Consider the following 13,322-nt stretch of genomic DNA (forward strand, 5'->3'; position numbering starts at 1 on the left):
CAAAAGTTGATCGTTGTTTAATTAGCGCTTAAGAAAATGTTATGTTTTTTGCAAAAAAAAAGAAAACAGATTGTATGGAAATATTAGTCACATAACGAAATGAGGTTTAATTATGTATGTATAATGGTTGTCATCGCTCTGTGAAAGATTATTGACATCAAAAAGAAATAATTTAAATTTGGAATTGAACTTTGATAACAGAATTCATTAGTTTCACTGTCATTTGCCTGGGGGTCGTGAAATTGTTTATATCCTTTCTGTTGAGCAATGACAAACATACAACATTGACATTAAATTGACGCGATGTCATTGGTCGAGATCTCGAATAATCTATGGTTTTCGTTATAGATTCGTAAAAACTGACATTTTGAATATCGGCGAAGTTGTTATTCGGAATTCGGAAACCAAAATTAAAGTTTTTATATGTAAGTAGTGAAGTGAAATAGTGTTGTACTCGTATTATAAATAAAGATATGTTAATCAATACTAGTCTGTGGTGCGTAATATAGAAGACATAATATAGAATATGTTACAGAACGTAACGTGTAGTATATGTTAATCTAAGGTTTGTTTATCTTTACTACTTCTTCGATTAGTGGTTAAAAAAAAAGACCATCATCATTCATCACGCTACGACCCATGGGGCGGAGCAGTAAGGTCGGTGTAGCCACACGGAGATAAATTGAAGTTATTTTTTTTATGATATAGGTATGCGGACGAGCAAATAGGCTACCTGATGGTAAGTAGTCATCACCGCCCATAGACAATGGCGCTGTATTAAATATTAACCATTCCTCACATTGCCATGACGCCACTAACCTTGGGAACTAGGATTTTATGTCTCTTGTGCCTGTAGGTGCACTGGCTCACTCACCCTTTAAACCAGAATTGCTTGCACCCAGGCGTTTGATATACTTAAAACGGGGATGGGCACAGGACCATTCTCCTCTTAAGGTGGAAGGAAAAAGTTACGCGCGTATTCGACCAGGCTACTGCTAAAGCAGATTATCCCTCGATACATACCAGCACAAGATAATTTATGATCAATGCTAATATTATAAATGCGAAAGTCACTCGATTAGTCTGTCTGTTGCTCTTTCACGATCAAACCGCTGAAGCGAATATGATGAAATTTATTATGAAGCAACTGACAACTTGAACTGTAAAAGACGTCAGCAAGACAACACAAAAAACGCGCGTGGCTCCGAGCGATAACTAGTGTAAAATATATCATTACCGTAACTCAATGTGTATTGAGAGGAAAAGCTCCTTTATAACATCCAAATATATGTTCTAACAGTTTTGGGGTCATGGACAGCGCGTGGCCAAGTTTTGGACCAACCCTAGATTTGGCAGTTCACCAATTCTTATGGCAATGCGCACTGTCGTTTAAAGTTATGGAAAGGTACTTCTGGTTAAATATAGATATTATGAGTATGCGGTAGGTTTTACAAGCTTATTCATAAAAATTGACATCTATAATAAAACATTGCTAAAAAATGAAAAGTAACTCAATTGCGTTATTAATCAAAAAGTTTTACTACTTGAATTATAATTTTAAAAAGAGAAAGATTTTTTCTTTCGGCGGCGTCTTAATGATATTGGTTAATTTATACTTTTCATAATACCAATATCTATAGGCAAACATCAAATGACTTGTATGCCTTTCTAGCATAATATTAAAAATCATTGATAACAGCTTCTATGAATATATTTAAAAACAATTACGATAAGGACTATAGACCGGGAGATGATGACACAAAATACTAGGTCATTTGTACCAGTATGGCGGTACTTCAGGGGTCTAATTACGTAAAGGCAAAAAGGAAAATGATAAAATACGAGTGTCGTACGATTCCACAAACCGTATATAGTAATATAATTATGTTCAAATTGTATCGTATAATTTGTATTTATATATCAGTGGTATGCAAAGGAGTCGCCATACGGATTGCACCAGTATGGCATTTGGATTTTTGGTACGTAAGACAGCTCAAGGTCTTTATAGGGATAAAGACGTCTTCATCAAAACTACCGTATTTAACAGTATGCCATTTAATTACAGTGTCTTTCCTTTTAAATTAATTGCAAGCAAATTTGACTCTATTGCAGAGATATATTAGTTTTTTGTTTTTTTATATTTATAAAACTTTCGATATATATGATCGAGACCAATACTATACTGACAGGGGGGCGGGGGGCTAAACAAAATATTTAAATGACGAACCTTTTAATCAAAAGTGAACGATCGATTTATGAAACATAATATATAGCAACTCTTTCTGAGAAACATTGAACTCGGCGCAAATTATTTTAGCATTTATTACAAAATACATAAGACACAATTTCAATTGGAAAAGTAGTATAGTATTTTTGGACTACACATTACGTTTTCAAAGACTCGAACATGAGAAAGATGGATTGATGCGATGTAGGAAGTCATAAAGAATTTCACAATTTATTTGAAAATTGCGGTTTAAATACTGAACTGACTGATGTTAAATGCTTAGTTGTTTTCGATAGCATTTAATTTCAGGCACAAGGGATGTTATATTTTTGTTTATGATAGGTAGTGCATTGGCCATGGTAGGAATGGTTAATATTGATTACAACGTCAAAGCCAATAGATGATGCTGGCGACAACTTATCATCTGATCTGACCAATTTGTCAAACCGCTTAACAATTAGATACAAAAAATAAATGCATAAATGTGTTAAGCCGAGTTTACACAGGAGACACTCTGAACACTAGAGACTCAGCACTCTTTTCTCGGCGGACTCTCCTACTGATTTATCTGAAATGATAAGCCCTCGTGCCATCAGACATTAATACTGCGAAATGTTAAATCTATCTTATAATTTATAATATTATAAAGATGTAAAATCTTGTTTATTGGAATTATAAATTTTTGTGTATGTTGAAGGTAGTCTCCCGAAGTAATGTACCAAACATTTTTTTTCACTTGTAGAAAGTTACTTTACTCCCATTTGGTATAGAGTTACCTGTCTTGTATAGATAGCACCCGCGCGAAGTCACTAGTCTTAGAATTTCTTGCTCAATTTAATGCGTTTTTATTCAAAATTGCGGGTTTACGTGTTCCCAATTTTGTGTACATAAATGATTGGACCGTGTTGAGCAGTATACCGTGTGAGTATACCGAACCACAGAAGCAATAATAAAAATTGTTAAGATTTAAAACTTGATAAATTACATATATTTCATAACATTAATTTCCACTTTATATATTAACAACTTTAGTAGCGCTCCAATTTATATCGTACTCGGCACCAAAAGGAAACCGTGAGTTAACCTGCATGTGCCACACGTGTGTTCACTAACCTGCATTGAAATGTGTATTTCGGGAACCATTAAATAAATCGACGAAATTAGAGCGTGCTTGTAGTGGATAAAGGAGATAATTGGTTCATTTAAAAACTAATTGAATCACTCATCGAACGTCTAATTAATCATTCGAAAAACTCGAGTGATGTTTGTGTATGCACTTATAGAACAATTCTATTTTTAGTCCTGTAAGAAACTGTAGTACTTTTGGTTACTATTGTTCAGGTTGTAGGTACATTTTTCCGGGATAAAAAGAAGATATCTGTGTCAAATTTCTTTCGGATCCGTTTAGCCGATTTGAGGTGATTGAGGAACAAACATCCATCCAACGATACTTTCGAATTTATAATATTAGTAACATTATGAAAGAACTCACTTCGTATGTCTGTCTGTATGTCTATCCTTTAAATATTGGTTGTAAATTGTAATCAATGCAGTATGTCGCTTTCTGACTTTTCACAATAATGTTCTAGATAATTTTAGAGTTTCTAGTTCCGAGAAAATAGCTCTACAGGAAATGTTAAATTTAGATTTATAAGTGTAATCGCTCGAAATTTTACCTTTGTAAATAATTTTAAATAAATATTGTAAAGAGATAAAGTTTGTAGGGGTAAATCTTCGGAATTAATGAACCAATTCTAAAAAAAATTTACTTGTAGAAAGTTACATTATTCCTGACTTGTATAATTTTCTTTATTAATAAAATTTACTCGTGCAAAACCAGGGACGGATTGCTAGTAGACGATATTATTGCCAATAGAAAATAATTGTTATTATGTTAACCTTACAGTGCCTTATAAAATATTTAGAAAATACTTATCCAAATTTTCGAAGAGTCGATAAATTGTTTTTTTAATTGGCAAAACGTTGATATTTCTAGACTATATTTAGTAGGTACGATACCGTTAACCGGTAGTGCAAACATTTCCTTAATGGAAATTTAGTAATGAGTCATTTAACAATAAGGTTTTGAAGTGATTTCGGTAATTGTTGGCTGTCTCGTGTTACGTATACCTTTAGGTAAATTGTCTGTGTATAATAAACATTGTATATATAGTTTAGCTTTGACTGGATTGTTTATGACATACCAAAAATAATTTATTCGTATTTTTTATTTAGCTGAAGAGTCAGTATGGTCATATCCGCAAATATTAACCGATGTTTGCGAATTCGTATACATTACGCATCTTTTTTTTTATTTTATGGCTTATGGGCCACCTGATGGTAAGTGGTCACCACCGCCCATAGACAAAGGCACTGTAAAAAATATTAATCATTGCTTAAACCACCTATGCGCCACCAATCCTGGGAACCAAGACGTTATCTCCCTTGTGCCTATGATTACACTGGCTCACTCACCCTTCTAACCGGAACAGAACAATACAGAGTACTATATATAGATCTTTAATCTTCTCCTTCAAAATATGAATATGTACCGTAACTATTTATAATTGTTGGTTGTATATAACGAAGGTCTTAATGTAAATAAATCATAAAGGTAAATAAATAAAATTATCTACTTTTTCAAGTTTAAGTCCAACTTACCAACGGGTCGAGTATTAATTGTCGTCTTTACAAGTTATACAACCTCGTTTAAATATTATCCAGCGTTATTTTGGCACTATAGTGTGTTCATTTCGCATGACTAAATGCATTTAAAAAAATATAACTAATTGTTATACTTAAGTATATATAAATGGAATACATGAAATAAAAAAAGTTAAAAATAATCTAGTACTTAAAATCACATACAATACTAATTGTGTTTACATTTTTGTCATTTCGTCAAAAGCTTTAGGTTTAAGGTCATTGTGTCGTCACGCCGCGCCCGTAGGAGTGGTCCAGAATTAATCAACTGGCTCTAATTGCTTTGTCACACCTCGTTTCTAATATATTTTTTTTTATAATTACACTAATTAATTATATTAAAAGGTCGTTCTGTCATTATGTGGTATAACGAACCCTGGGAATAAATTCTGTAGGTGACTCGAATCAGAATTTAATTTATTTAAATATACTCTTGTGATCAAATCAAATAAAATCTAAATATACTTTACTTAAGTAGGCTTTTACAACTATATCTTTATATACTTTTATATCATATATAATCTTCTGATGAATAATATGCCTTATTTATTAATGTTTTTTTAGAACAAACAATTGAATTTATGAATCGTCAAATCATACATTAAAGAACAAGAAGAACATAACGTATGTGATATGCAATTACATATTTCGATATTTTAAATATTATAAAAAAATCTTGCTTGAATTTAGATAATTCGATTAAAAAAAATACTGAAAAACTCGATTTATTCCAAATTATTATTTTTTTGAAAATTCGGAATAATAAATACCGTATTGTTAACTATAGTATAGCATTTTCGAAATTTTTTAACATTTCAGACGACACCTTAAAATTGTATTCTTATCATTAAACCTGTGTTTCAAAATTATGTTTAAAAATCCTGCTTCCCATGGCCGCGCCGAGATGGCCCAGTGGTTGGAACACGTGCATCTTAACCGATGATTTCGGGTTCAAACCCAGGCAGGCACCAATTAATTTTCATGTGCTTAATTTGTGCTTATAATTCATACTCGTGCTCGGCGGTGAAGGAAAACATCGTGAGGAAACCTGCATGTATCTAATTTCAACGAAATTCTGCCATATGTGTATTTCACCAACCCGTGTTGGAGCAGCGTGGTGGAATATATGCTCCAAACCTTCTCATCAAAGGGACAGGAGGCCTTAGCCCAGCAGTGGGAAATGATCAATGATCGAATAATGGTATTACAGCAGGAAAAATTAGTTAGTAAATGATATGAGATCCTAAAAAAATACACAAAAACTAAGAACCTGTTACGTCATCACTCGGTACTATAAAGAGTCTGACACGGACATAGCTAGGTCGATGCTGCGTCGTCATGGCCAAAACCAATCAACAGTCACTTAAGATCTTGGAATCATCGCAGTAACCAATAGTTCCTGTGGTCTGCTTACGCACTGCACGTCATATACAGTAGCATCTCAACTTAGACAGAGCTATGTCAATTATCTACTATAAGCCGCAATAATTACTACTATGATCATGTTTAACTTTAGAACTATTGAGTTTCTTGCTAATTCTTCTCGGTAGAATCTACATTCCAAACCGGTGGTAGCTTTACGTACAATTCAAAACTGTAACATTGCGATTTCAATGTGCTTTAATTAACCTATTTTAGTTACGATTATTTTCTTTTTATGACTCTTGTTGCCAGAAATAAATGAATAGACTTAACTTTTAATCTTCGCATTTTAGTGTCCATATTTAATTCGGTATAAAATTAAGGGTTTTTCTTAAAAACAAAAGTTTTGTTAGCATGTTTCCCGTTAATAAAAATAATATATTTGTTCATACTCATCTACAGTAAGAATTTGCAATTAAAACAAATTTTATTACCTCAATGTTGGCAACATTTCAACTAAATTCTATGTAGCGAGCAATAACAACAAGCTTCGTTGCTGTTAAGTTTTAAACTAAGACAAGGGAATTACATAATACGAATAAAATATTTGAACTCCATGTACATGAAAATATGGTTGTCAGATTATTTCCTTTTCCATTAAACTTTAAAAAAAAAAACAAATATATTGTATGTAGAGTCTGCCAGTGACATAATAATATCGAAATAACTGTTTTTATCAAGCGAATGGTGATTGTAAATTATCAAAATCCATATACCATATGGGCATAAGGTCTCCTGACTGGAATATAAATATACTTTAACTCTTCACAATGCCCGAGATGGCCCAGTGGTTCGAACGCGTGCATCTTAACCGATGATTTCGGGTTCAAATCCAGGCACGCACCACTGAAATTTCATGTGCTTAATTTGTGTTTATAATTCATCTCGTGCTCGGCGGTGAAGGAAAACATCGTGAGGAAACCTGCATGTGTCTAATTTCAACGAAATTCTGCCACATGTGTATTCCGCCAACCCGCATTGGAGCAGCGTGGTGGAATATGCTCCAAACCTTCTCCTCAAAGGGAGAGGAGGCCTTTATCCCAGCAGTGGGACATTTACGGGCTGCTAATGCTTCACAATGCTATCTCTTATCGATACCATTGTGCATAATTTTTTACTATCTTGTCACGATAGACGCTCTGATAAACGCTGAAGGTCATTTTATTGTATGCATTTCACATTCGCTTCAAATGAATCACTATAGGAACTCATTTAATTCAATTTAACAGTCCAGGTATTCTCTGAGAATAAACTCGAAACTCACCGCAGAACACAAGCGTTAAATGTCAGAATTAATTAATTAATATGTGACATTGAATGTAATAATTAAAAAAAAATATGGCTAAACCTATCACAATGACATATCACCTTAAGTCGGTTATCAACATTTCACGAGTGAGATACGAAATGAACTCCTACTATATAACACTGCAGTAGAGTTATTTAAGAACAAACTCAATAACGCATAACATGATCTTAATATATATAAGTGATTTGCAAAATTTTCTATAATAATTATCACATTTAACGGACACACGTATCAAAATAGCGTATCACCGTCAGTTGGCTAAGCTCTTACAGAATGCAGGTACGTGCTTAAATTGCCTCATTTTGATAACTAAATCTTACTCTAATTTGCGGTTATGATCATTATGTACCCGCCTGGGCACCATCCATTCATTACAAATTCTGTCACCCAATAGCAATTATAGTATTATTGTCTTTGAAGGGTGAGAGTCAACGTAATTACTGGTAAGGGATGTTACATCTTATCTCTCATGGTGGTTCATATTTATTTAAGTGTTAATGTCTATGACCGAAGATGCTTCGCCTTTGCACCTTGATTGGAAAAAAATTCTGAACATTTACGACTAATATCGAAAACATTTAATCGTCTTCCAAACGAACCAGTACGCTACATTATCAAAGCTATCAAGGAATTCAGCTTGTAATACATGTCATAAAGATATTACTCGTAATTTTTTATAATTTGAACGAGTAATGACTTATATCTAATGGTTTCATTCATTCAATTTTATATTTAAATAATATGTTATGTTTGCGACATACCAGGGAGTCAACTCTACTAATTTATAAATGTAACGACACATTCCCGATTCTTTCCATCCAATTTCCACCAACTGAAACTAGATCGTGTTAATATAATTGGAAAACGATTAAATAAAGAAATATGAAAAGAAATAACGGATTTTGTTGCACTGGTTTTCCCTCACTATGAAGTTTATCAACGTCCACCTTGACCCGTATTGTATGGAATATGGACTCAAATAACGTAATAATAAACATTATTTTGTCTTGCTATCTGATATGACATAAGCTATCAACAGTGACTTTTTAAATCGGTACACTAAATGCACGTTGCGAATGTGATGTCACGCACACATATATGCACATATGTATTTATGTATTATGTACAACACTACGGTATATCTGAATTATCCAAAAACCAGTCTTAATATAAACGTGCCCTCATTTCACATGAAGTTCAAAAATATTTTAAAAGAATTCAAGTGAAACAAGTTTATTAATCAACTTGCACAATATCGCTGCAGAATTAAAAAAGCAATCGATATTAACTTAATACACATATAAAAATCAAGCATCGTCATTTAAAAAAATTGCGGATCTAATTCGAACTGCTTATATGTATATTAAATATATTTTATGTACGAGTAAATATATATTTATATATCTTACGTGTTAAGGAATGGTCTGTAATACATAAGTACTACATACATATGGTAGAGTAGTAGCAGTCATAATTTATTTGGTGATAGGACTCTCGTCTCTCGCAATATCGTCTGTATAGTTACCACCAACCTTCAATATATTCAACCGTACCGTTCCATATAATACTTAGTGGACAAGCAAATGGGTCTGATAGTAAGTATAAGTCACCACCACCCATAGACATTGGTACCCTAAGAAATTTTAACCAATCCTTGCATCGCCATTGCGCCATCAACTTCAGCAACTCTGATGCTATGTCCCTGATGCATGCAGTTAAACTCAAAGTCAAAAATCAGGCTCACTCATGCTTCAAACCGGAACCCAATAATACAAAGTATTAACGAGTGAGCGGCACCTATCTTATTATCTGACTTACTTAATGCCCTACCACGAAGTATTGTTCTCAAAATAATAAATATATGTACATCACATTCTGTATATAATATTTATATCTCTCTCTCACTCATCATCATCTCATAATCATTTAGGCAAAGAAACATATTGAACCAAATATAAAATATATTTTACCTTTAGAGCTAACTATAGAGAAAATAGAATTTACGCTAGTATATTGTTTATGAACATGACTTTATATTTAAAAAAAAAACAACCGTAAATGATTCAAATAACGATCAAAATAATATTTCGAAATTCGAGCAAGCTACGTCACAACACATGACTCAATGACTTCATCCTTGTTTCAGAATATAAACAAACACTTCCCTGCTGAGTTTATTTCGAGTTCGAAGTGAACAAACAATGTCTTTCTATTATCCGAAAAACTTTCGGGCCAATGGCTGGGGTTGGCATAGAACCGCGAACGCGGCATCCGCAGTGAGCGGGTTTTTGAATAAGGAACGAAATGGCGACGGCAGTTCTGAACGTTTAATTGGCAATGGCAGCTTATACCCTAGCTTACCAACGGATGATGACGCTACATTCTCTGGGGTAAAGTTGTACCCGTCGCTGCCTGTTGAGGAATATGAGAGCGGGGCTGTCGCAGAAGTTGTTGAAGAGGCCTGTGCAGCAGTCAACGTTAGTTTGGAGGTGAGCTTTGCAAATCATTAAATATAATGTGTTTTTTTTTTTTTTTGTTAGGACAGCAGAAGAGCAAACGCACAACGTATCATTATCGGTTACGTACACTCGAAAAACGATTTTTTAACAATTATAAGTAAAGCGTAAAATTTCATATTAATTGGAATAACGTAACATAACGTAACGGGTTTTTGTAAATGGTATTATTTATATATATATTACTTCTGCCTCATTAAATATACTGTTATTATATCCTTATCGAATACAATGAGGAAAATGCGTTTTTTAACATTTTCGGTAAATTAAATTGGCAATAGAACATGGCTCTCTTATCGAAAAAAAAATGATATTTCGTTTTTTTAATGATCTGTTCATAGTAACAAAATATTATCATTAAGTTTGAGTGATAACCTCTAAATAAACTCATTAGTCTGGAACGGATTTCCCTAAATGCCGAGAAGGGAGCAGTTAAATTTGATTTTTTTTTTTGTAGTCGAGCCTTTCTTGCCCTAACAGTACCCATAGAACTTCGCCAAAAAAATTACCCAGTCTCCGATTCTTAAAAGTTTCAGAGGAAACTTCTACACCACTAGGTCAACTTAGGTACCAAATCGCCATTCCCTACCCATTTATAATTCAATTGATCTAGATATAATATTAACAATAATCTAAATTCTTCTCATACATTTGAACGTAGTTACAAAGATGACGATGTTACAATCATAGACTAAGCTTAATCTCAAGTTCTATAAACCAACTTAGTAAAACCAACAGTGAATAATACCCATTACATATAATTAACATAAATTTAAATCGTCACACGATAAAACAATTATTAGCATACTGTGATCGCAGAATCTTGATGACTAATCGGGGCTTTGTACTTAATACGAGTGTTTCCGAACATAATCATACATAAAGATTCTGAATCACAGTGATATGACTGGCTGTGACGTATGTTGTTTTTTATGTGACGTCATAGCTCTGACAGGCAAAGAAGAATGAATATACTGTTCCACCACAACGGATGGTTTAGGTTAGGTTATTATTCTTTAAGGTTTTGTGTAAATTAGCTGAAAAATGATGACGATTGAAGTCGTCTGAAAATAATATGACCGATAGAGATGTATATTATGTTATAATTTTTATATATTAGAACCTTATTCTATACGTGTGAAGCCAAAACTGATAGTTAGTATACCTAGAATAGACTGTGCATTTAATTTGAGAAAAAGACTATAACCGAGTTTCTTACCGGTTTTTCTAAGTTGATTTTTTATTCGGACCCGGTGGTAACTTTAATTTCAATTAATTTAATCGTGTAATATGTCGATTCAAAAGGGATTATAAAAAGTCTAATTTAATAAATAATATTTACTTTTTAATTTAAACGTATTTCAATGACTACTGTATATAATTTTACAAGCATGTTATTTGTTTGCGAACGATATTTCAAAGAACGAACAGAAGGGATTGTCGAAATTCTAGGTGTTTTCATTTAAATTCATTATGTTATTTGTAGTTTATATGTATGATCATCAATAGATGGCGCTGTACGTACTTAAATCGCGCTATCGTTTTGTTTCTTACAAATGATAAGGTATTTAGTTTCTTTATGTAATGATTATTGTGTCTTGTGTTGAGTAATAAAGTATATGTGCAGTGCAAAGTGTTTTGAATTGGAACCCTACGGATCAGGTAGTAGTGTATAGTATCGAACATTATGGTGCCGAAACCCGGGAACAAACTGTAAGTAATAGATACTAAGTTAAAATCAGTGAAAATAAGGACATAGTGCAATTCGCGGTAAAAAATAACTTAGTTAAATTCAGTGTTCGTGGACTTATAATAATTTCGCTTCAAAAAGACTTAGTTAAAATTCGTGTTTGTGGACTTGTAAAAATTTCGTTTAAAAAGACTTAGTTAAAATTCGTGTTTGTGGACTTGTAAAAATTTCGCTTTAAAAAGACATAATAAATTCAGTGTTGTACGGACTTAGAAAAAATTCACTTTAAAAGGACTTAGTAAAATTTAATGTGTGCATTGACTTTAAAAGTTTACCTCTCAAGGAAATAGTTAAATTTCGCCTGTAAATTTATTTATAGAATAACTTTTGAACTTTATAAGTATTCTTGATCTGTGAATACTTTAGACAGTTTGAACAATTATTAACGACAATAGTGAACCTTTATTGTGTACTAACTTTATAAACTATTGAAAATAAAGATGCAGTCATTAATTCGCGTGCAAGAAGATCGGTTAGAAAATTTAATAAGGACAGAAAGAAATTTTAAAAAATCACCCAAAGAGAGATTGACTAAAGGTTATATTGAATCAAGGTTGGAGTCAGTAGAAACATTATGGAACGAATTTAAGTCCGATCATCGCGAAATTGTAAAGAACGCTACTAAAGATATTAAAAAGGAAATCTCATATTTTACTGAAGATTTTTACGAACAATTTGAAGAATTTTACACTACCTACAAGTCATTATTAAAAAATAAACTCGAACAATTTAAGTCTACAAATGAGGCTGATAATGTTAGTGTTTCTATGTCAACTACGGGATCGTGTTCAATGCAGAGTGATGTTCATTTACCATTAATTAAACTACCCTCCTTTAATGGAAAATATAACGAATGGCAATCTTTTCATGATTTATTCGAAAGTTTAATTCACAACAATAAAAAGTTAAAGAATGTACAAAAACTTCATTATTTAAAAGGTTGTTTGAATGGCGAACCCGAAACCTTACTACGCAATTTAACAATTACTGATGCGAACTATGAAGAGGCGTGGATACTTTTGAAAAAGAGATACGATAATAAAAGATTTAATTGTAATGCTATTTTAAAGACACTGTTTTCCATTAAACAAATGAGTCATGAATCGGCTAATGGAGTAAAATTTATTCTTGATACTACGTTAAGCTGCCTTAAACAGTTAAAGAATTTGGGCGTTGACATAACATCTTGGGATGCGATTTTAGTATATCTAGTAATTTCTAAATTAGATACCGAATCACATAAACAGTGGGAAATACAAATGAGTAATATTGACTCAAATGAAATACCAAAATGGAGTCAACTTGCTGAGTTTTTAGAAGCTAGATTTCGTGCGCTAGAAATGATTGAGCCAATAAAGTCTAAAATAACACAAAATGCACAGAAGTCAAGATCAT

At 32.7% G+C, this 13,322-nt stretch overlaps 1 protein-coding gene across 4 annotated transcripts in view; it reads left to right on the top strand.

Moving 5' to 3' along the window:
• LOC125073906 (calpain-A-like) overlaps positions 1–13,322 on the top strand; it is a 54,896-nt gene that overhangs the window by 856 nt on the left and 40,718 nt on the right. For all 4 annotated transcript variants that reach the window (XM_047685001.1, XM_047685003.1, XM_047685002.1 and 1 more), the window contains one exon: positions 9,808–10,150. In XM_047685001.1, the coding sequence (XP_047540957.1) occupies positions 9,863–10,150 (288 nt within the window). In that variant the 5' untranslated portion in view covers positions 9,808–9,862. Of the gene's footprint in view, positions 1–9,807; positions 10,151–13,322 lie in introns of those variants that run through there.

The sequence above is a fragment of the Vanessa atalanta genome, chromosome 26 (genome assembly GCF_905147765.1).
Source record: "Vanessa atalanta chromosome 26, ilVanAtal1.2, whole genome shotgun sequence".
Taxonomy (NCBI): domain Eukaryota; kingdom Metazoa; phylum Arthropoda; class Insecta; order Lepidoptera; family Nymphalidae; genus Vanessa; species Vanessa atalanta.